The 22,979-nt window shown below is 51.5% G+C and overlaps 2 protein-coding genes across 4 annotated transcripts; one reads left to right on the top strand and one right to left on the bottom strand.

The window, feature by feature from the left end:
• Window positions 1-6,916: 6,916 nt before the first annotated feature.
• Window positions 6,917-13,316, top strand: PRRT3 (proline rich transmembrane protein 3). The gene is made up of 4 exons (XM_052649028.1): window positions 6,917-6,985; window positions 9,530-10,604; window positions 10,816-10,971; window positions 11,557-13,316. The coding sequence occupies exons 1-4, from the start codon at window positions 6,917-6,919 to the stop codon at window positions 13,314-13,316; spliced, it is 3,060 nt and encodes a 1,019-aa protein (XP_052504988.1).
• A 1,155-nt stretch (window positions 13,317-14,471) lies between these two features.
• CRELD1 (cysteine rich with EGF like domains 1) lies at window positions 14,472-22,831 on the bottom strand. 3 transcript variants are annotated; one of them, XM_052638104.1, is made up of 11 exons: window positions 22,704-22,831; window positions 21,986-22,178; window positions 21,664-21,746; window positions 18,904-19,014; window positions 18,510-18,601; window positions 17,664-17,840; window positions 17,484-17,579; window positions 16,479-16,562; window positions 16,202-16,297; window positions 15,889-16,023; window positions 14,472-15,127 (listed from the first exon to the last, which is right to left on the bottom strand). In XM_052638104.1, exons 1-11 carry the CDS (start codon window positions 22,829-22,831, stop codon window positions 14,913-14,915), a joined length of 1,410 nt encoding a protein of 469 aa, XP_052494064.1. In that variant the 3' UTR covers window positions 14,472-14,912. The 3 variants fall into 3 exon arrangements, with proteins under 3 accessions (XP_052494064.1, XP_052494072.1, XP_052494080.1); XM_052638112.1 differs by having other exon boundaries at window positions 22,708-22,762; XM_052638120.1 differs by lacking the exon at window positions 22,704-22,831 and adding an exon at window positions 22,506-22,697.
• Between the last annotated feature and the right edge of the window lie 148 nt (window positions 22,832-22,979).

The raw sequence follows: 22,979 nt of genomic DNA, 5'->3' as shown, positions 1-22,979 counted from the left end.
ACTAGATCCCATGCCACAGTACACGCCTCCACTAAAGATCCCATGTGCTGCAAGTAGGTCCCAATGCAGCCGAATAAAGAAATACACAAAAAAGACCTGATGCGATGAGGCAAGGCCAGATGGCAGAGAGCTGCTAAGTCACCCTTCAGACACGCACTTGGTCCTGATGTTACTTCAGGAACCTTTGGGAGGGACTGGTGGGAAGGGATTTGCTGCTGGGGTGGAGTTGAGGCCGTCAAGATGATTAGCCCCCCTTTTCTTGCTCTGCCTCGGTGTGGCTGTGTGTAAGGCACTTTCCCTCTCTCGGCCTCAGTCTCCCCCCTCACCACCCTGTTACTCTCCGCTTCTATCCCATCCATTCCTTTCCCAGCCCAGATCTACAGCCACTGTGGAAAACAGTCTGGCAGTTCCTCTAAAGATCAAACAAAGTTTCCATATGATCCAGCAATTCCTAGACAATAGCCCAAGAGAAATGAGTACATGTATGTCCACACAAAAACTTGTACGCAAACACAGCATTATTCATAACCACCACAAAGTGGAAACAACCCAAATAGCCATCAACCGTGTGTAATCATGTATATAACTGAATCACTGTGCTTCACACCTGAAACTAATACCACGTTGTAAGTCAACCATACTTCAGTAATAAAAGATAATGATAAAATGTTTTGTACTGGTGATAGTTACACAACCTTGTGACTATAACAAAAACCACTGAATAGAACACCTTAAATAGGTGAATTATATCCTATTAAGTGAGGGCAAGTCCCTGGCTGTTGACATCAAGATCTCTCAAGGTCATGGCTATGAGGGGCTCTTGGAGACTATCCAGGATGTACGAGGAGGGCATGGAAGAGACATCTGTGAATGCGGGGTGCAGAGGGGTGTCGGGCATGCCAGCATGTCCCTGAGCCTCTCCTGTGCTTTAACATCAGCCCTGGCAGCCCTCCTCCTGACCCTGTGCTCACCCTGGTCCCACCATCCCCATCTCCCGGGCTCTGGAGGAGCCTGGGAAGGTCAGCGGGCTTCAGAAACCCAAGTTCTATATCCGTGTACTAGACACAAAATGGGCTAGTGTTCAATACGTAAAAGGTTTTATCTCTACAAGCAGCTCACCAATTCCACAGCCAACCCTGTGCAATCTTTTCCTTCCTTCCATTTCTTTGTGAATTTCTTTTTTGTTTTAAACTTTTAACTATGAAAAATTTCAACCACACACAAGAGCGGAGAGGATAGTATAAGGTACCTACCCATGTCCCTTCACTGATAATGAATAATAATATTTTGTCAATCTTTCATGTATCTTCCAAGCCCATTTTTTTTTAACCTGGAGTGTTTTGACAGTAAATGTCAGATACGATACCATCTCACCCATAAATATTTTAGTAAGTAGCTCTAACAGATGAGGAAATAATAAAACATAACCCATAATACCGTTATTCACCGAGTCCAAACAGGTTTATTGTTTAGTCCATGCTAAGGCCCAATCAATATTCAAATTAGCCAATTGTCTTCCAATAGCTTTGTGTCCTTGCTTTGTCTGGATGAGGGTCCCAACAAGGACCCCGCACATGGCATTTGGCTGCTATGACTCAAGTCTCTTACATTTTCCCTTCCCCCTGCTTTTTTCAAGCTGTTAGTTTGTTGAAGAAACTACGTATTTGTTATCGAAGTCTGTAAACCTTTTTGAAAGTATTCTCACCTGGGATGGGAGACCAAATCTTTAGATTGTTTTTTGCTTCAAGGAAAGATTGTGGGGAATTAGTGACAGATGCATAGACAATTAAGTAAATAGCCCAAGCCACACTTACCCCAGGAAAAGCAGAACGCCTAGCAAAGGGGTTATAATCATAGCACACTCCTGATTCAGCTTGATCATTTGTTTCGCGGTTGGACTACTGTAAATGCAGATTGATGATCTAAACAAAAGCAGCACAGAAAAATGTGGAAGGCGATATAAGAGCTAAACCTTTACGTTCCTTTGTAGTAGTCGGGAGGTAAAACCTAAAGCTGAAAAAAAAATTAGCAATATAAGTCTGACAATTAGAAAATACATATTAAAAACCAAAGAAATAATCAGAACTACCAGAAAGAGTTGAAAAGAATTAGGAGTAAGAGGGAATAAAATAAAGGACAGTTGATTTTTACAGTGTGTACTGGCTCATTAGACTTATTAATAAATATATTTTTTAAAAAAATAGGGTTCATTTAGCTGGTACCCATGGAGGCTAAACTCTGAGAAAGAATGAATTAAGATTCCAGGAACCCTTGACGCTCAATGTGGGAGTGTAACTGTTCCTGCTCTCAGAGCTAAGACTGGCCGAGAACAAAGTCTGCCAGACGGCACCGTCTCCCCCAGCCCCACTCCCAAGCTGCCTTTTGTTTCTCTGCTCTTTCCCACCATAGTGACTCGCCAGAACAGAAATGCCAGCCAAGTGTCCTATCCACGCAGGAGATTTCATCCTGGCTGTCACTCACCTTTGCCTTTTCATTCTCTCTCCCCTTCCTTGGGAGCTTCCAAGGTACTCTGGATTAGGAGCTCTCAAAGATTCCCAAAGCTGGTGGTTGGCTCTCCTTTCATCGGAGATCCCAGTCAGAGGCCTGTTTTTAATTTTAGTATATGTGCTGCCGAAGCGAGTGCTGGAGGCCTATTTTCAGATTCAAACTCCTAGCACAGTAAGTGCCACCGGGAAAGCCTGCGGTTTTCATCTCTCCTCTCTCTGCGATTCTTCCAGAGGGGCAGGATAGTGTCATCACTCTTAAGATCACTGGCTCTTATGGTTTAGCTTTTTATTTGCTGTGTGACCTTGGACAAGTTACATAACCTCCCTGAGCCTGAGCTTGCTGGCTGTAAAATGGAAAGCATAATAATATATCAAGCTGTTGGCAGAGAACAGACTTGTGCGCACAGTGGGGGAAGGGGAAGCTGGGACAAATTGAGAGGGTAGCATGGAAACACATACATTACCATATATAAAATAGATAGCCAGTGGGAACTCGCTGTATGACTCAGGGAGCTCAAACTGGTGCTCTGTAACAACCTAGAGGGATGGGATGGGGTGGGAGGCAGGTTCAAGAGAGGGGACATATGTAAGCCTATGACTGATTCATGTTGATATGGCAGAAACCAACACAATATTATAAAGCAATTGCCCTCCAATTTAAAAAAATAATAATATAAGGTTATGAGGACTTCCCTAGTGGTCCAAGATTAAGAATTTACCTGCCAATGCAAGGGACACAGGTTTGATCCCTGATGTGGGAAGATTCCACATGCTGCCAGGCAACAGAACCTGTGTGCCACAAATACTGAGCCCACGTGCTGCAACTGCTGAAGCTCACGCACCCTGGAGCCTGTGCTCCGCAACAAAAGAAGGCGCTGCACTGAGAAGCCTGTGTGTCACAACTCGAGAGTCGCCCCCACTCACTGCCACGAGAATAAAACTGTGCAGCAACAAAAACCCAGCACAGCCACAAATAAACACATATTTTTTACAAAACCTAGCTGGAAAAATAAATAATATATAGGGTTGTTGTCAGGACTTAGAAAGAATCATGCATGTAAGGCGTGTAGCACAGCTCCTGGCAGACGAACAGCTTGATAAACAAAGCTACTGACCATACCCCATATGCTATGCTTGGGATCATCCCCCACCCATCCTTGCTGTCCCACCCTCTCCAGGATGAGGCCAGGAGCTCCTTTTATAGCCAGAATACTCCCCACCTATAACTGGCACCCCATGCCCCCCGCTTAACATTTGCCTCCACCCCTAGCCAGTCTCCTCTTTCCTTTGGATCAGCTTTCATCGTGGGTTCTGGCCAAAGGGATCATAATCTCCTTGCTTTTGTCTGGAATCTCAAAGCCCCTACCAATCCACGGTTTGGAAACACAATGGGATTGGGGCTCCAGAGAGGCAGCCAGGGAGCAGCAGCCTGATGATTCTGAGGGAACTGGGGGTTTGGGCGCTGCCAAGCCAGTGAGACTCTGCAGGGGCATGAATTGGGGTCCAAGCACACAAACCCTGCCCCCTTTGGAGGAAACTGAGGAAAGGAACCAAGCCAGCCCCGAACCTGCTGAGAGAATCTTGACATTTCCAAAGGAGACTCATCACTGAGTTCTCCCATAAGGCACTGAAAGGAGGGGCCTGGATCCCACAGCTTCCGTAATGGGCCCCTAGAACTGCCCTCCCACCAAGACTGCCCCAAGGGGAAAAGTCAGAGGCCCCTCAAAGGACATGAGGATACTGACAGAAGAGAGATCTTGGACAAAGCCAAAAATTGCCCACTATCTGTTATACGTAGAATCAGGATCTAGATAATTTTCCACAAAATCAGAACTGGCTAGATCTAACAAGATAAGCAACAAACAAATGTAGAATCCTCTAGTGAGGATCAAAACATTAACTGCGGGGATTTCCCTGGTGGTCCAGTGGTTAAGGCTGTGCATTTCTACTGCAGGGGCACAGGTTCCATCCCTGGGTGGAGAGCTAAGACCCCACATGCCATGGGATATGTCCAAGAGAAGAAAAAAGAAACCAGCTGCACACAATGAGATGGGGAAGACCTGGTCAATATTGAGAATAAAGTGATGCGGCTGCCAGAAACATTACTTCAGCATATTAATAGGTAGGGTCATATTAATAGGGGAGGTGAACATTCAGTTTTATTCTCTCAGTTCCAAGAGTCATACTTTAAAGAGAATATTGTCGACCTGGTAAGAAGCAAACAGAGGAGAGATGTCACCATGGTGAGCTCTCAGAACCTTGTCTTTCAAGGGAAGTCTAGAGAACTGGAAGGGTTTGGCCTGGAAGAAGAAAATCCTAGAGAAATAACAGATGACTTTACAATCCTGAAGGGGTTCCGACAAGAAAAAATAGTAAAGCTGGTCGGATGATATGGTAAAATGGGAAAAGCCTGAACTCTCCCCCAGAGTCAGAAAAGCTAGATTCAGGCTCCGCTGTTTACCAGCTACTAGAGACTGACCACTCTTCACACTGTAACATGTCAGACACATCTAAGGCCTGAGTATTGGTTTTCTGTGAGAGCTAAAGATAGGAAAACACTGGCAGATACTTCAGCTCATCCCTAGGAAGGAGTTTCTTTCTTTCTTTTAAAAATGATATTATCATTCTTACCTCTGATTACAAAAGAAATACATGGTTGTATAAGACACTGGTAAACAGAAAAGCAAAATTAGGTAAAAATTATATCAACCACTATCTGCATGAGTGCTGAGTTACTCAGTCATGTCCTGGTGGTAAAGAATCTGCCTGCCAATGCAGGAGACACAGGTTCAATTCCTGGGTTGGGAAGATGCTCTGGAGAAGGAAATGGCAACCCACTTCAGTATTCTTGCCTGGGAAATCCCATGGACAGAGGAGCCTGGCGGGCTACAGCCCATGGGGTTGCAAAGAGTCGGACACAACGGAGCACACACACACAACATCAATCACTGTTTACCTTCTAATATTTAGGGATAGGATAGGTGGTGGACTGATTGATGGATATTAACAAAAATGGGATCATACAAATAGTTATCTAAGAGAAATGAGAGTATCAGCACATAATAATATATATATTAGTATGTAAGGATGCTTATTGCAGTATTGTTTCTAGGGGGAAAAAAAGCTGTTAATCACCTGATTACTCATCAGTAGGGGAATACTGGGACTGTCTGACAAACTGACAGAACATCCACACCATGCAAGACTTACAGCTAATTAAAAGAAAGGGCAGAGCTAGTATGTATTGCCTTCACAATGTTTCCAACATATATCTGCTTAAAACAAAACAAGGTTATGGAATAATGCACATAGTATGATCCCATTTTTGTAGAAATGCATGCACATATATATTTTTATATGATGCAAAGAAAACAGTATGATGGTAACAGTGGGTACATCTGGGGGGGGGGGGCAGAGCTGGAGAGACCAAAGGTAAGACAGTTCCCATATTCTTTGAACATTTGTATGTTGCTTGAATTGGGACAATTTCAGCATATATTATAACCCAAATGACTGCGATTTAAATACATAAACAAGTCTACTCTCGATGTGTCTCCATGCCATTAAAGATCGCACATCATATTTAATGACCACATGTATTCCTTCTATGGATCTTCCTTAATGTGCTGAGCCTTACGGTGGCCATTTAATACATCAGGAACTGTCCAAAGAGGGACCTGGAGCATTCTGGCGGACCAACCTGGAAATGTGCAGAGACACTGACCTACCCATGCCTCGGGTAGAGATTATCTGATAGGCACACCAGTGCGTGCGCACAAAGATGTCTGCACGGGAGTGCTGGTGCCTTGTTATTCTTGCTAACAAATAGCTGGGAACAACCTACATGTCCGACTTCACAAACTGGCTAAGTAAAAATGACAGGCTGATCATATGCTGCAACTCTCCATGCTGAATACAAGCAATCAGATGGATCTGTAGAAATGTACATGGTGAATATGCCAGGATATATTGGGAAGTGAAGAAGGAGAGTTACAGAACAATATGTACAGTATGATCTCATTTCTATTTCAAATGTGTATGTGGTTGTGCCTTCAAAAAGCAGAAGGATATACATCACGCTGTAGGTAGGATTTACCTGTAGGAGGTCCCTAGTATGTATGTATGTATTAGAAGGAGCTACAAAGGGAATGAGCTCCCCGTCCCAGGAGGTATGCAAACAGAGACTGACTGCCCTGTTTTCAGGGATGCTGCTGAAGTGATTTCCACATCCTTCCGAGGTGGCCTGTCTTCCCTTTTTAGCCCTGAGACTCTCTGAGAGAGGGGAGGTTGGGACTGGGAGAAGAAGCCACCCCTAAGGGGAAAGGGTTAAGCTGGGACGGCACTCCTGTGGGCGGGCTCCCCGATCGGCAGCGCTGGGCTCTGTTAGCCACGTCTGAGCATCTCGGAGGATGCGGCGTGGAGAGCAGCTTCAGGGACGCGCGCAAGGTGAACGCGGGGGCTGCCAGCTTGGCGCCCAGGTGAGGAGCTGGACTAGGGAGGGGGCAGTGGAGGGGCCCCGGCAGGGAGCATGGCCTGCAGCCCCCCTCTCAGGTGCGAGCGGCAGGGTCTGCACTAGCGCCTACCCCCACCCAGGACACTGCGGGAAGGCGCGGAGCCAGGGGAGAGGAGATGAAGGAAAAGGAGAGGTAACCCGAGATGGACCGGCTCCTGAGGCTGCCCTGCGGCCGCCCGCACCCTCCCCCCAGGACGGCCTCTCCCCAGTCCCTGGGGTAGGGAGAACACCCTCCCCACTTAAAAAAATCTCTTCAGCAGTTGGAACCCAGATCTGGGCAGCCCCCTGCTCATCCGGAGATGACTACATCTCTTGGATCGGGGGTGGTGAGCAGATGGCATATGTTTATCCTTGAAGGCCCAACTCTATTGCCTCCTCCTCTGCAAAACCTTCTCGGACCCCCTGTGCAAACTGAGCCGTTGCGGGTTCCACAGCCCCTGCTATAGCCATTGGCAGCCTGTGTGACCTTGGCTGAGTTGCTCAGCCTCTCTGAACCTTGCTTTTTTCCCCTATGAATGGATATACCCACACCTGCTTGTACCGGGAGGGGTGGATGAAATCGAGGACATGCAGCTAAGCTTAGCACAGGAGCCTAAGTGGGGACGAGTTCGACAAAGGAGAACTGTTATTAACCAGCGCCTGTGTCCGTGGCCTTCCAGTTCTTCCCCCTCAGCTCGACCCCACTCTGGACACTGGAACTGAGCCTTCTCTTGGGGTCCCCAGCACCTAGCCTGGGCCAGGTTTGAGCAACGAACTAACGAGGCAGAGACTAAACTCAGTTTGGGGGATGGGTTTAAGGGATCTTTGATTCCCCCTAAAATTACCCACAAGCTTTGGTGAACCTGGACATTTCCCTGGGGAGGCCACCTGGCATTTTCTTCAGCTTCTCAAGGTGTCTGCGAGCCACCAAGTATTAGGAACTTGGGAGCTTTGAGCACAACTGGTCCCCAGAGAGGAATCAACAGGGTCTCTGCCCTTAAACTCACCCAGGCACTGTCCCCCTCTGCTGGCTGTGGGGTTCCTTCCTGCCTCCCGCCTACATTAGGGACTCTCAGGAAGGGGAACTGTAAGGGAATATACTTGGGCTAGGCATATGCAGTGACTGGAGACAAGAAATAAAAGACACAGCCCTTGAGAAGCCCCAAGAGGGTGGGGGAGACAGAAGGTTACCATGCTATGTGACTGGTGTGATGGGAAGGGGTGGAGAAGGTGTCAGGGAAAGAAATACTCAAGTTGAAACAAGCCACTGTCATATCCTACCTGGATTTCTGTACTGGCCTCTCCCCCCCTTTTAAAAGACTTCTCAGATCTCCCTTGTAACTTCTCTGCTTGTCATCTCCCTTGGCTTCCCGGGTGGGAATAAAGTCCAGGTGCCTTTTTGTGGGTTTTGAGAAAGCCCTGCCTCCCTGACTTTATCTCCCTCTGCTCCATTCTCCTGCATCTGCTGTGCTCCCTCTGCCTGCCGAAGGGCCTTTGCACTTGCTGTTTCCTCCAGCAAATGCTTTTCCTGGATATCATCTAATGGGTGACTCCTTCCCATTCTGTATTTAGCTCAAATGTCACCTGAGTGGCCTTTCTTGCACTCCTGTGTAAAGTCGTCCCCCATTCTTCTATTTCTTACCCCTGTTTTATGTTCTCCACAGCCCATCTTATTTAAAAGTATTCATTGTCTGTCTTTTACCTAGAACACCAGCTCCATGCGGGCAGAGATCTTGCCAGTCTTGTTCACTGCTTTATCCCCCAGGCTTGGCACACAGTACGTGCTCCAATTATTTGTTGACATGGTTAGAGGGTTGGTGAGAAAGAAAGCTTTCTGGGCAAAAGGAAAAGTCAGAGGGCTCTAATGCTTATTCAGCTCCATTTATGGGCCTGGCCCATCATGTGTTTTGTTATGTCTTATAAAGAGGCCCTTAGAGTTAGGTACTATTATTATACCCATTTTACGGATAGGAAAACCATGATGTGGAGGGGAAAAGTCAGTCACCCAGAAACTGGTGAAGCTGGGATTCAAACCCAGGTCCCTCCTCAAAGGCAGGGGCATATTCCTCTCCCTCTCCACTTCTGTAATTTTTGAGCTGGGCCTTCAAGAATAGGATTAAAAATATATTTATTTATTTATTTATTTATTTATTTATTTATGTAAAGGATTTCAGCAAGTGAAGGAGAAGGGAGATGGCATTCCAGCCTGAGGGAAGAGCAGTATCGAAGGCGTGGAGTGTCAGGCAGTTCTGTGGGTGCTGAGGGATAGGTGAGCAGCCTGGTGTGGCCTTGGGAGGCCAGGAGAGGACCTTATATTCTCTCCTGAGGGCAATGGGGAACCATTGAAGGTTTTGAATTATGGCAAGTGGCATGACCAGAGAGGTAGTGTTAAAGGACTCTGGGTAGCATGCAGAGGCTGAACAGGAAGGAATGGGTAGAGAGGAAGCTGCTTCTTTCTTTCCCACCAGCCCCTGGTGGGTAGCCGTGGAAGACCACCCCCTCGTGCGCCATCCCCCTCTCCTTTTTTCAGGCTCATCTGGTGAGGACGGGAAGCGGAGGGCTCAAGGCCCAGGCAGCAGCGTGGAGCATGGCCCCCAGCCCCTGGGGCTATGTGGATGGCCTCCTGCTGCTGTTGCCCCTGCTGTCCCTGGGGACCAGCCCTGCCCTGGGCCGGGGCCTTCCCAGACCCCTTGAGGACTCAGAACCACACTTGACCCCTGGAGCCCACGAGAAGGGCCTTCTTGACACGGAGCATCGGGCCTTCGACTTCTTCTGGAAGAAGCCCCTAGACGAGAGCCCCTGGAATGCCAGTGTCCCCCAGGTCCCTGCTGAGAAGATGCCAGAGAGGCCCGAAGACGCCCTTGGCCCAGCCCTGCATGGACCTAAAGCAGCCCATGGGGCTCAGAGAGAAGGACTCCCAGTGACCGATGACCTCCAGGTGGCTCGAGGGCCAATTTCTCAGGGCTGGCCAGGACCTCCTGACTCACAGGAGCCTATGGAGCAAGAAGCACCAGTCCCCTATCCAGTGGGGCCCCCTCACCTCCCTTTCTTCCCCACGACTCCCAGACTCCAACTCGGGCTAGTCACAGTTCCTCCCACATCGGCGGAACCTGGAGGCCAAGTGGGACAGCTACCACCTAGCGATGACGGTCTACTGGCCAAAGGCAAGACCAGGGTCTCGGAGACATTTCCCTGGGACCACAGGGGCCCTTCCCCAACTCTTGTGCCCCACCCGGGTATTGTGGCGAGGCCAGGGCTGGAAGAACAGGGTGGGGGTGAGGAGGACTTCCAGGAGGCAGCTCAAGGCCCCCTTTCCACCCAGCAGGGTCCAGCAGCCCCTGATACTGGCTCAGTATCACCAGCTGAGGGGGCATCCTCTCAGGAGCCTGAGTCCCAGCCAGACCTGGCACTGGCCAGAAGCCTTCCTCCTGCTGAGGAGCAGCCCATGGAGCTGCCCAAGACAGCTGGAGGTGGGGAGGCCTGGGAGGTCAGTTTTTCAAGTCCCTCCCCCAAAGAGGCTCACCTCCCTGATGTCAGGGGCTCACCAGGACCCCAGCCGTCAGATCTCCCAGCCTCAGAGACTTCTGATGGGCAGCCCAAGCCAGGTAGGTATCAAAGTGAGGGTGCTGATCAGGGCTGGGAGGGGCAGTGTTCCAGGGCAGCTGGATGTCCCCATTTCTGTGTGACCTCTGGTCCCTCTGGGTCCCATTTACCTCATTCTGGCAAATGAGGGTGATCATGCCTCTCTCCTGGAGGATTAGATTTGGGGGAACGCTAGAGGGTCAGGCAAAGCGATGACTGCTTTTTTTATTTCAGAGTTGGCAGCAATTAATGGAGCAGATCCCATCTCCCCTCAGCGGGTGAGAGGTGCAGTGGAGGCCCCAGGTACCCCCAAGTCCCTCATCCCTGGCCCCTTGGACCTTGGCCCAACTGCAAACCGAACAGAGAGCCCTGTGGGATCCCTGAAGCCAGGTGAGGGCATGGCTGGGGGGTTGGCGAGAATAAAAGAACCTGTGTGAAGCATACAGGGGAGGGGTGGGGAATGAATGGGGATGAATGCCTCCTTAAAGGAACTGACCAACAACTTCAAACAACTTAGGATAATAAACTACTACTCACTGGGTACTCTGGGAGAAGTCATTTGCACTCTGGTGACTAGAAAAGTCTTAAATTAAATTAACATGGGTTTGTTTAGTGCAAGAGATTCTCCAACTCCCACAATTCACTGGAGGCGCTTTGAAAAAATTCCAAAGCACAGGCCCCAGCAAGAGGAATTCTGATTGAGTTGATCTCCAGGTGATTCTAATATGCAGCCCCTAAGGAGAACTGCTGATATCTCAATAAAAATGGCAGGACACATCCATTTAACCCTTAGTGGGTGTTGGGGACTATGCTAAACGTTTAATCCTCACCGCAACCCAAGGAGGGGGGTGCTGTAACCATCCCCATTTTACAGATGTGCTTGGCAAAGTTATATAACTTGTTCACCACACCGGAGCATGATGGGAAATCAAAAGCACTTTTCAAAGGGCTATTTTAATATTGTTATTATTGCAGATGAAGCCGAGGAGTGGCCGGGGCGCCCCCAAAGCCATCCCCCAGCACCCCCTGTCCAAGCCCCCTCGACGTCTCGCCGGGGCCTCATTCGGGTCACCACGCAGCGCGCCCTGGGCCAGCCACCCCCTCCGGAGCCCTCAGCCAGCTCCGTGGCATCAGTCCCTGCCTCCAGCTCCCCAGCCAACGCCACGGCACCCCCTCTGCGCTGGGGTCCCCTGCGACGGGTGCTGAGCTTTTCCTGGGAGCTGCACGTTTACGGGGTGGGGGTGCTCTTCCTGCTGCCCGCATTGTTGGCACTGGCCTCATTGGCAGCTGCCCCTGCTGGGCCCCGGCTGGCGCTGGTAGCAGCGGTGCTGGTGCTGGTAGCGGCGGGGCTGCGATCCGCCTACATGCTCACCGACCCGTATGGCTCGCAGGCACGGCTGGGTTTACGCGCCGGCCTGGTGCTCTACAATCTGCCCTTCCCCTTGCTGCTCACCGCGCTGGCGGCCCTGACCTTGCTGGGCCTGGGCACGGGGCTGCCACAGCAGCTGCAGAACCCATTCCTCCTGGGAGCACTGGCGTTGGCGCACGGCTTGGGGCTGCTCGCCGCAGACCTGCTGTCGGTGAGGCCTGCGCTCAACCTCCTGGCCCAGGGCTTATCGTGCGCCTGGGGCGCGGCCGTGGCTCTGGGCACTCTCTGTCTGTGCCGTCGCCGCCTGTTGGACGGGCCGAGGGGCTGGGATGCCAGCCCGGGCCCGAGGCTGCTGGCCGTGGCCGGCGCGCTGGGGCTGCTGGCCAGCGGCTTGCAGCTGGCGGCGGCGCTCTGGCTGTACCCGGGCCCGGGCCGGGTGGGCCGCTTCTCGTGGGCTTGGTGGGGCGTCCACTTCTGGCTGCGCCTGCTAGAGCTGACATGGGCACTCACCCTGGCGCTGGCCGCTCTGGCCGCCGCGCGGCCCAGGCCGCCCACAGAGCACGCTTGCTGGGCTAAGCTGCTGCGCCTGGCGTGCCCCACGCCCTCTAGCAAGAGCGAAGTGCCGGAGCGGCCCAACAACTGCTATGCGGGGCCCAGTGGCGTCAGCGCAGGTACCCTGGACATCAGCAAGAGCCTTATCCGCAATCCAGCGGAGGGTGGGCCTCCAGCCACGCCCAGCTCTGGCGCCTGGGGTTCGGCTGCGTCGCTGAGCCGCGGTCCCCAGGGTGGCCCCGGACTGTCCCGCAGCAGCGTGGGGCGGGCGCCATCAATAAGCGAGCTGGACCTGCGGCCGCCATCACCCATCAACCTGAGCCGCAGCATCGATGCCGCGCTCTTCCGAGAGCACTTGGTCCAAGACAGCGTCTTCCGACGCTGCGGCCTCCGCTGCCTGGCCTCCCCGCCGCCCGGGGGCGCGCTGCGGTCGCGCCGGGGCAGCCACCCCGACGCCGAGCTCGACGGCTTGGGCTCTTCGCTCCTCCGAGGCCGCTGCCGGTCGCTCAGCGATGTGCGCGTGCGCGGCCCGGTCCCGCCGCACGTGGTGGACGAAGGTGACGCGGCGGCTTCTGGCAGCTCCGTGGACAGCTTCTCCCGGGGCTCGCTCAAGATCAGCTGGAACCCGTGGCGCCACGGGCTGTCGTCGGTGGACAGTCTGCCCCTGGATGAGCTGCCCAGCACAGTGCAGCTACTGTCTACCCCAGCTCCCGCCCCGGCTCCCGCGCGGCCTGGGGAGCCCCAGAATGGAGTCCAGCCTCGCTGCAAGACGGGAGACTCACGCAGCGCCTCCAGTGACACCATCGAGCTCTGAGAGGTCCAGAAACTCAGGACCGGGGCCCCGAGCGCAGCAGACCTTCTGGGACTCTGAGCATTTGAAAGACATTCCAGGAGTATTCCTGGGCCTCCAACTGAACGCAACCTCCGGAGACAGCCAGACATGAACCCACCCCCAGCCCAGGATTTTTGTTTTTTTAAAATATCTCTATTTTTTTCAGCGGGTATTTTGCACAGAGGCCGAGACTTATGCGGAATACAGGGTGGACATGCACGGATTTGAGAATGGGGAACAGGGTGCAGGTGCCCGAAACATCCCCTCCAGATTCCCCAGGGTGGAGATGAGTCTTGCTTGTCCAGACTGTCCTCTTTGTGCCAAAGAAATAAACCCTTAGGACTTGGCTCATGCCTCCTTCTGCCCTTGCCAGGATCCTGTTTAGAGGAGATGGCCCCCTTCACCCACCCACCTAGTGATTCCAAGTCGTGTGTGTACAGTGGAAGGGAGGAATTCCAAAGGAAAGGGCACTCAACTCTCCAAGGCTTTTTTGTTTTTTTGGTCTGCATCAGGTCTTCCTTGCTGTGTGTGGGTTTTCTCTAGTCTTGGCCAGTGACCAGGGAGAGCTACTTCGGTTGTGGAGCAACCAGCTGTGGCTCAAGGTCACGGGGGCTTCAGTAGTTGTGGCAAATGGGCTTAGTTGCCTGTTGGCACATGGAATCTTCCCGGACCAGGAATCGAGCCCGTGTCCCCTGCACTGGCAAGCAGATTCTTAACCACTAAACCACCAGGGAAGTCCCCTGGGAGGCTTTAGAAATAATGGCTACCAATGTTTCATGGAATATCTATCTGCTGTACACTTTTCAGCTCTTTATATCACCTTATTTTTCACATTAAGCCTAGATGGGAAGCATTATCATGCCCATTTTATAGAAGAGTCATTTGTCAGGGTCCTCTGGCAAATGATAGGTAGTACTGAACTGAGAAAGTTTCATTCCCAAGCTTGGTTACACCATCCCCCTTCTCTTAACATATTTCAGGGCCAAGGCTCTCCTTTGCCTTCCCTCTACTCCTCCCATCAAGAGAGCCCTCAGTTTCCCAGGGTTTTAGGAAACTTCCCCAAGGGTGGAGGGCTCTCAGTAGTTTAAGCCAACCCATGGCAGGTGGGAACAGGTAGGAAGACAAGCTTCTCCATTTTCTAAGACCTTTCTTTATTTCCTGAGATGAATAAATAAATCAGTGGCTGAGGGGCAGGGGGGTGAGTACAGAACAGGAGCTGGCAGCATGCAGCTGGCAGGAGGGGGCTGTGAAGGGCCCACCCCTGCAGGGACACCTTCCCCCAACCTCACTCTGGGCAAGGGCCAAAGCTCACCAGCAGCCACAACGAGGAGATACTGTTTAAAAAAAATTCACACATTGTGAAGCTGGCCCAGTGCCCCAAGGTCAAGATCTCAAGGCACCTACCCTTGGGGCTACTTTTTCACCCCAGGGGCCTAGTGTCTGGGCTGCTCTATAAAGTGCAGAGGGGGTGCTTACCCCACTCTCAAAAATAAAGCAAGTGCCTCAAGTGTCCAGATGGGAGAGCCCCGACCTCAGGGGCAGCCTGGGCGGGAGGAGATGATGCAGGTGTGGCAGCGATTATCTGCCCTTGATGAAGCCCTCCAGCACACGGTCACTGCGCTCTGACAACCAGTAGCCAGTCATGGCTGCCACAGCTCCGATGAAGATGGCGGTAAAGACCAAGTCGCCCTTGGCGGCCAGCGTGGCCAGTGCGCAGATGATGACACCGAAGAACATCTGCTGCAGCACCACCAGCTCGTCCTCCGTCATCTCCGAGAAGAAGCCCGCTGACTCTGAGCAAGAGAAGCGCCTGTCACTCATTTCCTCTTTCTGGAGCCTCCTACACGCCTGAGCGTCACTGCCACATACATGCCCGCTGGGCATGCCAGCACACGGCGTCATTCACCACTGAGAACAACTCCCAGATGGGCAGTTATCATCCGTGTTTCACTAAATGGAAAACTGAGGTGCAGAGAGGTTTGCCCAAGGCCATGTGAGACTGTCACGTCAGAGCATGTGTACAAGCCCAGCTCGAGTCAGAGCACCTGGATTTGACACCCAGCTCTGCCACCTGCTTACCATGGGGCCCCGGGCGTGCTGTTTCATCTCTCTGTGTCTGTTTCCACTATGCAGAGTGGGGATGAGGATAAGACCTATCACACCCTTTTTTAGGGGTGAAATCAGTCAATATGTACAACATGCCTGGAACAGCATGTGACACACAGTTCGAAACCATGGAAGTGGTCACTATCACCATCGCTGTGATTGTCCTTCGTCTCATCACACCCACGGCCTACAACAGCCCTCAGCAGCAGGGCAAGGACAGACGGGGAAGGAGGCTTGGGGAGGCAGAATGATTTGATGCCAAGTCAGATTTCCTTTCTACCCTGGGAAGGGTGAGGCCACCGAAAGCCAGCCTGGGAGGGGGGGTTCTTGTGCCAGGGCAGCCTGGTGAAGGGGTGGGGAAGGGAAGGTCTGCAGCTGCCCAGACAAGGGGCTTGCCAGCCCTCCCCCCTGTATGAGGAACTCCCCTCCCCAGGTTCCTGGGGCTCACCTGGGATCTGCTCCTTCACACAGATGCCCTCCATCTGTTTGTAGCCATCGGCACAGACGCAGCGGTAACTGCCCTCGGTGTTCTCACATTGTTGGTTCTCTCCCGGACACACCGCCGTCTCACACTCGTCCACATCTTGAGGGAGGGCAAGTAGGGCTCAGAGCCCTGACCGCCAGGGTCCCATCTCACTCACACCCTGACACCCCTCTGCCCTGGCCCAGGCAACATTCCACCCTTCCTTCCCACACCCCGTCCACAGTCCAGCCCGTCGATTTGTGGTGGGCGAGGCGCTCCTGGGTGGCAGGACACTCACCGAGACACTTGGAGCCCACCTGCTGGTAGCCAGGGCTACACTTCTTACAGCGGCCGGGTCCCGCCCCCATGCAGCCCAGGCAGGCCTTGGCACAGTCTGGAGTAGGGAGAGAGATGAGGGCGAGCTGCCCGTAGGCCTGGGGGTGCCCTGCTCCGGAAGGGACCTAGGGTGGAGGGGTTGGGGCACCTGGCAGCGTGGCAGTTTGTGGGGAAAGGCGTGGAACAGCCCCTCCCACCCTCCCCATAGCTGTCCCCAGAAGACAGGGGCAGACACTCACCCCGGCACTCGTAGGAGCCCTCCGTGTTCACACAAAACTGGTCGGCTCCACAGCTGGCTCGCTCCGTGCCGCATTCGTCAATGTCTGCGAAGAGGCCAGCAGGGTGGGGACTTCAATCTCCATTTCACTCACAGGGAAGCTGAGGCCAGGGTTGTAAAGGACTTCCCCGGGCTCAAAGAGTGTGGCTGAGACAGCAGGCTGTCCGCCACCACTGATACAGGGGTGGAACTGGACTCGGGCTGGCCAACTGGAGACTACTGGTTTTCAACTTTGCAGCTAACTGGCCTTGGGACTGAGTTTTGGCCAACGGGATGCAGACAAAAGTGACGTGCTGCACTTTTCGCTTGGCCTTAAAACAACGGACTTAGATCCTCTGTGCCCCTTCTTCTCTACCTCACCTCCTCAGTGCAAGATGGTGAAACAAAGAGGTGCCCATGATCCAGCCTCAGCCAGGAAGACAACACTTCAGGGCAGGACTGCACAGTACGACAGAAGGAATCCAGGTCCTAATGACCGTGATAAGCAGAGCTTTTCTGTTAGCCTGGACCACTGGCTTCAAGACTGATTTGAGATGAAAATAAACCTCTACATTCACTAAGCCACAGTCTTTGGGGATCTTTCTGTTACAGCAGCTTAGCCTTTACCCTCGTGTATCTAAATGACTAGACAGGGACCAAACTAAGTCTAGAACACAGGTTTCCTGACCCCAAGTTCAGTATCCTCATTCCCCTGGCTAACCCTTCTCCAATCTTCAAGACCAGACCCAGGTGACACCTCCTCCAAGAGGCCTTTCCTGATTCCCCACCACCACCAAATTGGATGAGACACATTTCCTGCTGTACAACAACTGATCTGTACTGAAAGTGCCTGGTTACTTTCCCGCTTTTCCAGGTTGATATTTCTCTATGAAGATGCAGACTGGACTGGTTGAACCTAGAGATATGTACGTTGATGGGGCACCAAGCCCGAGACTTTGCCTGCCCTCCCAGACAGGGTGCCACTCACCTACACACTTGAGGTGATGCAGGGCCCAGCCCTTCTTGCACTGTAAACAATGTGATTCCTCAGGTCCTGAGCAGCGTGCACAGGGGCCAAAACAAGCTGGGCAGAACGGGGGAAGTTTGAGGGTGGGCAGACAGGTATCCCACACACCCCTGCCCGGCCCCGCGCCTCTGGGCTACCTACCCGAACATACCAGATGGCTGGCATTGCGCTCCGCCTCAAAGTAGCCGAGGCCACACTGGCCACAGGCCTCACCCCCGTAGCCAGCTTGGCAGTCACAGTGCCCGTTGCCCCCTCGAGTCCCTTCCCCTTCACAATGGCCGTAGCCACCGCAGGGCTGCTCCGCACCCCCAGGACAGGCTGTGGGCAGACACCGAACCAGATGGGGTCATAAATACAACTTTGTATGTAGAGAGTATTTTCCCCCATGTCAGTAAACATTTTTGGAGAGGAAACCATTTTAACAATGCCGTAATATTCTGTCATAAAACTTTATGAAATTTACTTAACCATTCCATTGTGGAATGGTTAGGTTATTTACAAATCTTCTTTTAGGAAGACTGAATTGACCATCTTTGTTGCTAACTCTTTATATGTGCAGCTGCAAGAGAGATTTTTCTAAAAGCGGCTGGGAGTAAGTTCAGCTCCTGTCTCAGGACTGTGTGGAAAAAAAACTGGTGACACCAGGGGCTTCAGGGCAACACCTGCCTGTCCCTAACAAGGTCATACCTTAGTCCCTTAGTCCAGGCATGGGAAATGTGGGGCTGGGGGTGGGGGGTAGATTTCTCAAATACATGACGGAAACCATGGTCCCATCTGACTCAGTCTAGCCCCATATCTCTTTTCAGAGTCATTCCCCATTGATTTGCTCATCTCACCAACCAGCTCTGTGAGGTAGGTGAGAACCAAGGTCCAGAGAAGTGATCTGAGGAGCCTGAGCTCACAGAGCCAGCCAGGGGCAGGGCCACAACTGGACCCCTGGCCCCAGAAGTTCCCTTCCAGCCCCCAAGAGGACCTGGAAAAACTCACGAAGGCAGGAGGGCCCGAAGGTGCCTGAGGGGCAGCAGAGCTTCAGGGAATCTGAGCAGAGCCACTGGAAGAGGTCTGGGGCTTCCTGCTGCCTGAGGTGGGGGGACAGTGAGGGGGCTGAGACAGTGTCATAGGCGCTGCCCACCCCACCCCCAACTGCCCACAGCATCTGTGATAAAGCCATTGTGGGCACAGGACCCATAAGGCCACCCTCTCCTTGACTGGCAGAGTTGCAGACTGCAGCTCAGAGTGGGAGCTTCGGTTCCCCAGCAGTCCTTGACACACCTGGGTTTGGAGGAAGGAGCCAAAGGAGGACATAGCTGCTAGCTCGCCAACCCCTGCATTACCAGCCAGCCTGGCCTGAACCCCTCCCAGGAAGGCCCCTCTCACTCACTTGTGAAACCACCAGCTCTCCACCAGCTCCTCACTCAGCTCCAGCAGGCGGTGGCACTCGAAGTCCGACTTGCTGCACACGCCCTCAAGCACCTCTACCAGGCGGGTCTCACTGACGGGACAAGGAGGGGTGGTAGGAACACACTCCAGCCCACCTACTACCCTCCTTATAATCCCTTCCCCCACCTGGTGCCAGACAATGTCAAAGGCTACAGGCCAAGGGGTGCTAGTTTTGGGAGTCAGACAGATCTGGGTTCCAATCTAGTGGTGTGACCTTGGGCAGGTCATTTAACCTCTCCTGAACATGTTTTCTTATCTGTAAAATGGGGACAATGGCTCCCCTGCAGGTTTGCTGGAAGATAGCTCAGTCCCTGCATCTGCACAACAGAATATAATAGCCTTGTTCAGTAGATGTAGTTAAAAACATATATAACAAGTGTTGGCAAGGATGTGGAGAAACTGGAACCCTCCTACATAGCAGGTGCGAGTGAAAAATGGTGCAGCCACTGTGGAAACCGTTCGGCAGTTTCTCCATAAGTTAAACGTGGAATCACCATATGACTCAGTAATTCCACTCCTGGATACTTCACCAAAAGAATGCAAAACAGGTGTTCAAGCAAAAACTTGTACACAAACGTTCACAGCAATACTATACACAGCAGCAAAAGGGAGAAACAACCAAATGTCCATCAACTGATACATGGATAAACAAATGTGGTTTATTAATGGAACAGAATATAACTAAGCCTTAAAAAGTAATAAAGTACTGATATTTGCTACAAAGTGGATGAACCCTGAAAACATTATGCTGAGTGCAAGAAGTTGGACATAAAAGGCCATATTGTATGATTCCAACAGAATCAGCAAATCCTCGGAGACGGATAGCAGATTAGGGGTTTCCAGCAGCTAGGGGAAGAGAGAATGATGCTCCATGGAGATAGAGTTTCTCTTCTGGGGGATGAAATTGTTTGGGAACTAGATGATGGTAATAGTTGCAAAACACTGAACATACTAAATGTATATTTAATATACATTGGTATATCTAACGGTAAATTTATCTAATGGTAAATTTTATGTTATTGCATTCTACAACAATTTAAAAAATTTTAATGTATATACAATACAAAAAATGTATTATGCTTAAAGGGTCTGGCACAGTGCCTGGCATATAGGACGTGGTGATTTAAAATAAAACCAAAAAACAGGATCCATTATAGAATTAGCATTGCCCTTAGGGTTACCTTGGTCAATCCCTTCATTTCCAAATGAGGAAAATGAGGCCCACTGAGGGAAGGGAAAATGACCAGTGTTACATAGTAACAAAACTTTTCTTTCTAGTGGTTTAATCACAGTTTAATCTTTACCACATCATATAAAATTGGATTGACATTAATACTCCCAATTTACCGATAAGGAAATAGAGGATCAAAGGTGAAGTGACCTTCCTGAAGGTACAAAGGATCACAACTGACAACATAGTCAAATTTCAAGCATGGTGATTCCTCTTCCCAATCAGACTTTGAAAAGCTAAAGGGTCTAGGACTCGGCCTCTCCTCTCATTATAATCTCATCTTGTTCCCTGGCTTTATAAACTAACTATATGTTGATGACTGTCAAATTCATGTTTCCAGCTCTATTTCTCCCCTGAACTCCTGACTCCTACATCTAACTTTATTTGACTATTTAATGGACGTTTCAGCCCAACATGTTCAATGAGAACACCTGATTCCATGCCTCCCCTAGACCCATTTATCTCATCTCAGAAAACCGTCCCACTATTCACCCAGTTGCTCAGGCCCCAAACCGAGTGAGCACTTTTTATTCTTTTCCTCTCACACCTCATAATGATTCCATCATCATGTCCTATCCTATCTGCAAAGTAAACCCAGAATCTGACCCTTTCTCACCACATCCACCACTGCCAACATGCCTAGTCTATGACCTAACCTCCCAACTGGTCTTCCTGCTCCTCCACCAAGACCCCCTATAGTCTGTCTGTGTGAGAGACCTTTTGTAGGTTTAAATAAAACTGTTATCACTTCCCGGCTCCAAAACTTCCAATGACTTCCTGATATACTCAGAACAAAATCTAAATGTCTTTCTGTGACTTTCCAGGACCTCTGCCTTCGTCTTCTGCCACTCTCCCTTCAGTTCACTCCAAATCCAACTCAACCACTTCTCAAATACATCAAGCTCAGTCCTGCTCTGTCCACACCCTTTCCTGAACCGTTGCCCGTCTGCTTCTGTACCTCAGGTCTCTGTTCAAATGTCATACACTGAATGCCATGCCTCCCCCCAATCTGCAGTCCATCCTGCTTTACCATTCTTCACCTGACATGACATTATTAATTTATTTGGGCTTCCCTGGTGGCTCAGTGGTGAAGAATCCGCTTGCTAATACAGGAGATGTGGATTCGATCCCTGGGTCAGGAAGATCCCCTGGAGAAGAAATGGCAACCTACTCTAGTATTCTTGCCTGGGAAATCCCATCTGCAGAGAAGCCTGGCGGGCTACAGTCCATGGGCTTGCAAAAAGGTCAGACGTGACTTAGTGATTAAACAATAACAACTTATCTATTCACTATCTCCTCTACTAGAATGTAAGCTCCCTGAAGGAGGGATTCTGATTGGCTTGTTTAGTGCTCTCCTATATTCAGTGACATGGGTTGAATAAGTCCTCTCCACGTGTCTCTAGGCCTCCACCAGCATAGCAGAGACTGGGATGTTAGGTATACAAACTCACCCCTCCACCTCTTTCTTACCTGTCTTTGTATTTGGACAACTTCTCTTCCTCCCAAGCAGTGTTTCCACCTCCAAAGTTGTCCCGGATGGTTCTCTCCAGGCCCTGGAAATGGAGAAAATTAGTAATATTAATAGCTAAGTACACTGCCTGGCACATTCTAGCACTTGTATTTCACAAACCAGGAAACTGAGGCAGAGAGGCAACCTGCCCAAGTCTATTCAAACAGCAAGGAACCAAGCTGGGACATGAATTCATACAGACTTGTATCCCAGAGCTCCCAACTCTCAACCCCTGTGCTACAGTAGCTGGCCCCTTCCTCTTTATACTGCTGATGCACCCACCTTGTTGAAGCTGTCAACCAGTCCCCGGCAGGTGTGACACGGATGGGCCTCAGTGTGGGGAGAAGATTGGGGAGGCACAGAAATTTGGACCCAGACCAGGCCTGGGAAGCCAAGGAAGAGGCTCAGACCACAGAGCAGAGCTGGGGCTATGCCCCTTGAGGATCTTGGGGCCATCGTTTCCCAGGCTGGGGACCTGTAGACAGAGGATATGGGGAGGGTTCACTAGGAAAGCCAAGTGGGAAAGAAAAGGGTGGGTTCTGCGGTGCTGCGGGTCTAGGAGCCGAGATCTGTGTTATAAGAAAAGAAGGCCAGACTCGGTTAAGTCCGAGGGAGGGGAAGCAGGGAAAGGAAGCTATTCTAAAATTCCAGGATGGTAATAAGTTATCCCCGTCGCTGTGGGGGGAGATGGTCAGGATCCTCGGCAAGGAGGTAGGAGTCAGCCCATCGTTTTAGTGTCGGAATACGGTTCTAAAAGGCTGAATCAGCGGAATTATGGAGAACTGGTCAGATTCCTAAATACTGCGGGAGAAGACTCCGGATGGACGGACGGTCTTGGGGAGAGGAGTCCGGAACCCCGATGTGGGGGAGGGGGGAGGAGCCCGGATCCGGATATGAAGAGGTCAGGTCCAGGGCCTTCAGATGGCAAAGGCATGGCCCACTAGCGGGCAAGCAAGGATCCAGATCCACATAGGCCGCGGCGAAGGAAGAGACGACCCACCCACCCCGCGGTCGCCAGCAGCTGTCTTCCCAACTCCGCGGCTGCGTAAAACGTGCACCCGCCGCCGACTCCGCAGCCGGGAGGGGCGGAACCCACGCCACAGCCAATGGCAGTGGGCCATGTGCCATTGCGTCACCCCATGCCAGCCAACCAGAGACGCCTCCGGGCTGCACCTGTCCGGGAGTTAAAGGGGCGCGGGGATACCGGAGGCTGGTGGTAGTTCGGCGGTCAGTAGCTGAGGAGACACACTGGAGACACGGGTAGAAAAATAGCGTC

Source organism: Budorcas taxicolor, chromosome 1, assembly GCF_023091745.1.
Source record: "Budorcas taxicolor isolate Tak-1 chromosome 1, Takin1.1, whole genome shotgun sequence".
Taxonomy (NCBI): Eukaryota; Metazoa; Chordata; class Mammalia; order Artiodactyla; family Bovidae; genus Budorcas; species Budorcas taxicolor.
This window is presented reverse-complemented; position numbering and strand designations above follow the sequence as displayed.